Raw genomic sequence first — 4,256 nt, forward strand, 5'->3', positions numbered from 1 at the left:
ATGTACAAATGCGCTTTACACAATTGATGTGTGTATGGATTGTGATAAGAGTTGTATGAGCCCCGAATAAAATTATTAAAAATAAATAAATAAATAAATAAAATAAAAAGAAATAGGAGTAGAAAAAAAAGTGACCAATCATTCCCTCCTGATCCCAAACATTTTATTTGCATGGCCCCGCCCCAAAAAAGCATTTCACGCACTTCGTTTGCACAGTTAGCCAGCTGTCCAATCCCTTTGGTGGGCCACATCCATCTCATTTGCATAATCCCATCCAATCATTCCATCCGAATTACAAGATGATGACAAGAAAGGCCATGTAAACTATCACACCACAGTTACTAAACTTCTCAGAGCCCCATTTTAATTAAAGAATGAAGATCATGATGCCTAATGCGTAGACTAATGACATCATCAATGTCACTGCAACTAACAGAGATCACAGCAGCTGCAGGCAGGGAATAGATTTGTGGAAATAATTCTGGCCCAAGATGATAAGAGTCTAATTTAGAAGGAGGGGGGAGTGGGGAGGGAGGGGAAAAAAATGAGGAGCTGATACCAAGGGCTCAAGTAGAAAGCAAATGTTTTGAGTCTGATGATGGCAACAAATATACAAATGTGCTTGACCCAATGGATGTATGTGTGGATTATGATAAGAGTTGTATGAGCCCCAAATAAAATGATTTTTTTAAAGAGAAAAAAAAATAGGGAATAGTCTCTACCTTCGAAATATCATTTCTCCCAAGTGAAAGGAGCTGGCTGCATAGGATTTGTGCAGGTACAGGGGATGGATCCTCTGGTGCTTAACAGCCTGCTAGAAATTTATTAGCAATCTGCTTCTTCAGGAAACGGCCGTAATAGCAACAACAACAAATGCTTGAGTTTTATATTCCCTGGGTCACTTGCTTGTATCACCTTCTCCTAACCTCGGTCCTTTGATGCTTCTGACTCAGATTTGCCCCTCTCCCCACCTCCTATCAAGAGGCTGATGTAATGCAAGCAGAAACCAGCTGAAGCCGGAATACAATGGATAGTTATCTTGGGAGATAAAGTGACAGCGTTGCTTGTTCAGGCTATTGTTCAAAGAAACATGTCTTTTATTTATAGACAGAATTTAAAAGCATAGACAGCCAGAGCTTGATACTACTGCTTCTTAGTGTAACTCATTTTCTTGAAATATGCTTAATACTGCTACCTTCTTTGCATGTAAATTGAATGTGTTAGATGGGTGTTTTAGATGTAGTTTCAGATTCTTGTAATAAGTTTCATTGCTACCTTGGTTAAGGCTGGATTCTAAATTTTTATACATAAATAGTTTGCTTTTATAGTATACTATTTTCTCTCTTAATTATTGGAGGCACAGGTTGCAGGGGGGGAAAGCAGAAAAAAGGTTGGGTTTTTTTTTGACGATGTCATAAGCAGATGATTTCCATATTAATAAAATCTTCATAATTTAGTCTGATGAGGCTAACTAGATGAGGTCTCCAATTGTTGCCAGATTTGCAAAGTTGGCACCTTCTAATAGACTTCATGGAGGTTGTTGGGCTTACGTGCCAGGAAAAAGATAGTTGTCCGCTCTGATACCTGCGTTTTCTTACGTTCAAACATCCAAGAATGAGGTTCACAGAGATGCCACTACCCTGATGCTCTGCAAAAGTGACTTCATGTTTCCAAGGCTCTTCTGAAAAGTGTTACGTGCAGTGTACTCGTGGAGTAGGTTTTCACCCCTGAGCTCTTAGAAGATCTTAACAGCTTGAACCTCAAGAACCTTTACAGCCCCTCTGCAAGAAAGGGCAGAATAGTGCCTAAACGTCGGAATTATTGGCAAGGAAGATACTAGCAGGTGAGGAACAGAAGACAAAAGGCGGCCAGTCCATTTTTAATCAGCTAACTGGTGAAGAATAAATCATTTTATATGTACATATTAAAACAGCAAGATAATTATGAACTCTATTTATTGTGATGCTATAGATAAGGATATTTACTTTGTCAGTAAGATTAGAATAAAAATCTGACCTAGAATACTTAAGTTTAAACCTTATAAGGCCAAACACTCTTTGAAAAAGAAGTATTAATGCCAGATTACATAAGGGAACCTATCTTAAAGAATGTCATCATGGCTTCATTTCTTTGAAGGATTAATAGCACAAAAATAATGAACATGCTTTGTGAACATTATATTTGAAGTAATTTTTTTAAATTTGGCTACTAACTAAAAGGTTAATTGATTCATTTCTTCTTGCTCCATTGTGGTTAACATACTGATTCTTCTCTTTCAAGATCCATTTTATTATGCAAATGAAAAAGCACAAGACTGTGTCTAAGAGGGAGTGACTGAGCTGCTTTTTGCAGGGGAATGCATGCACCTGTGTCAGCCCTCAGGTCCCCTCCCCTCCCCTCTGCTTCCTGGGCTGCCAAGCTGGAAACTTAGTGATCCGGTTTATTGGGTACGGGGTCCTTGGATTTTGTCTCACATTTTCTTTGTGATTTTTCTCTCATTTTGCCTTATAATTTCTCCCCTTCCAGCTCTCAGCATGCCAACGGCAGCTGCATCATGGCACTCACCCTGCTGCCAAGAGGGCAGACAGCCTCCATGGAGACTGTAACATTGCTCGGTAGCCAACGGTTAAGAGATAGGGGCTGGAACAACCCAGAGAGCACAGCTGAAATTCAGATAATCCTAGGACATAGTTGGTGAAACACTTTGCCCAATGTATTTTGTAAATGAAATTAATCTTTGAACTTTTTATTATGAAAAGTTGTGAAACAAAATGTAGAAAGAATAGTGTAATACATTCCTCTGCAGTTCCCTATCTCAGTTTTCACTATTGTCAACTGAGGTTGAGAGAATACAAGATAAAAGAGGAAGATACAATGTTCTGAATGAACTGACAATGAAGAGCAAGCAAAAGGAATAGCTGGGGCCTGAATTTTATCTATAGCCAAGTGGGACCCGTCATGCCTACATTTTCAATTAATTAAGTTAAAACTTCCTGAACATTGTTCTAGTTACTTATAAACATCGCTTCATTTAATATTTCTAACAATACCTATGAAATAGGTACACTCTTGATTTCATAATACAGCTAAGGAAACCGAGCCCAAATAAGTTCAATAAGGCACCCAAAGTCACTTGCTCATTAGTAAGCAGAGAGCCTGGGATTTGCATCCAAGCGATTTGGCTCAAGAGCCTGTGCTCTTAATCACTCCGTAGTGCTGCCCACTAGCAATCCAGGCCCTGCTGCATATGAAAACTAGAGGTCTTATTGCCCATCCATACTTAGCTTCCTTTCTAGTTTTTCCATCCATATGGTAAATCCTTTTACAGCAACTAGAATTGTGGCGTCATTCCTCACTGATTACCTGCCCTCTTGGCTGACCCTAGGATACTTTGAATTTTAAAGTTTCTGTTAAGTTTCAGGAGCCAACATCTGTGTACTGTATACATGGATCTCTATATTAAGTTGCATCCGACGGGGTATGATTCTGTTTGATTCTGTTGGAATCTTAAGGAAGGATTTGGTGCTTTAATTTCAGGTGTATCATAGCCAACTGTAGACATAGAGGCTGAAGCAACACATGCAGCACAGCTGAAATTCAGATCATTCTAGGAGGAATTTGGTGGAGCACTTTACCCAATGTGATTTGTTAATTAACTTAATTTTTTGAACTTCTTTTAAATGAAAAAGCTGTTAAACATCATGGGCAGCAGTAGAAACAGTGGTGTAGTTTTGGCGATTTAATTTCAGTTAAGTCACAGGACCACTTTTGACTGGGATGTCTGGCAATTTTGTTAATGTGAGGTGATTCACTTAACAAATCTTTCTAGAGGGGCCCAGGTGTAAATAGTAGCATGGCTTGTGAACAGAGCAGTGTCTTCTTCACAGATTCTCCATGGATTTTTCTTCATTAGAGGATTTGTCTCATTTGCCTTTACATTGCCTTCATATCTCCCCATCTGAAAACCAAAGTTAAAAAGAAGAGAACCCCGCCCTGCCAATTCCTCTCCATCTACCGAAATCACAGTCCCTGTCCCCTTTAAAACATAATGCCTTGGAAGAATTGTCTGTGCTCATATTTCCCTTCCCTTTCTCTCTTTTCACTCTCTCTCTTTAACATACAGCAAGCAGACTTTTTTTTAAAATCGTTTTATTAGGGGCTCATACAACTCTTACCACAATCCATATATACATCAATTGTGTAAAGCACATTTGTACATTCATTGCCCTCATCATTCTCAAAACATTTGCTCTCCA

General features: G+C 38.9%; 1 protein-coding gene across 1 annotated transcript in view; it reads left to right on the forward strand.

Annotated features, from left to right (window-relative positions):
- Window positions 1-4,256, forward strand: part of UMAD1 (UBAP1-MVB12-associated (UMA) domain containing 1) — a 12,414-nt gene that overhangs the window by 2,458 nt on the left and 5,700 nt on the right. The window contains exon 2 of the mRNA XM_013004643.2: window positions 2,527-2,602. Within this exon, the coding sequence (XP_012860097.1) occupies window positions 2,527-2,602 (76 nt within the window). The remainder of the gene's footprint in view (window positions 1-2,526; window positions 2,603-4,256) is intronic.

The sequence above is a fragment of the Echinops telfairi genome, unplaced genomic scaffold (assembly GCF_000313985.2).
Source record: "Echinops telfairi isolate 266 unplaced genomic scaffold, ASM31398v2 ScPeMD7_23;HRSCAF=83, whole genome shotgun sequence".
Classification (NCBI taxonomy): Eukaryota; Metazoa; Chordata; class Mammalia; order Afrosoricida; family Tenrecidae; genus Echinops; species Echinops telfairi.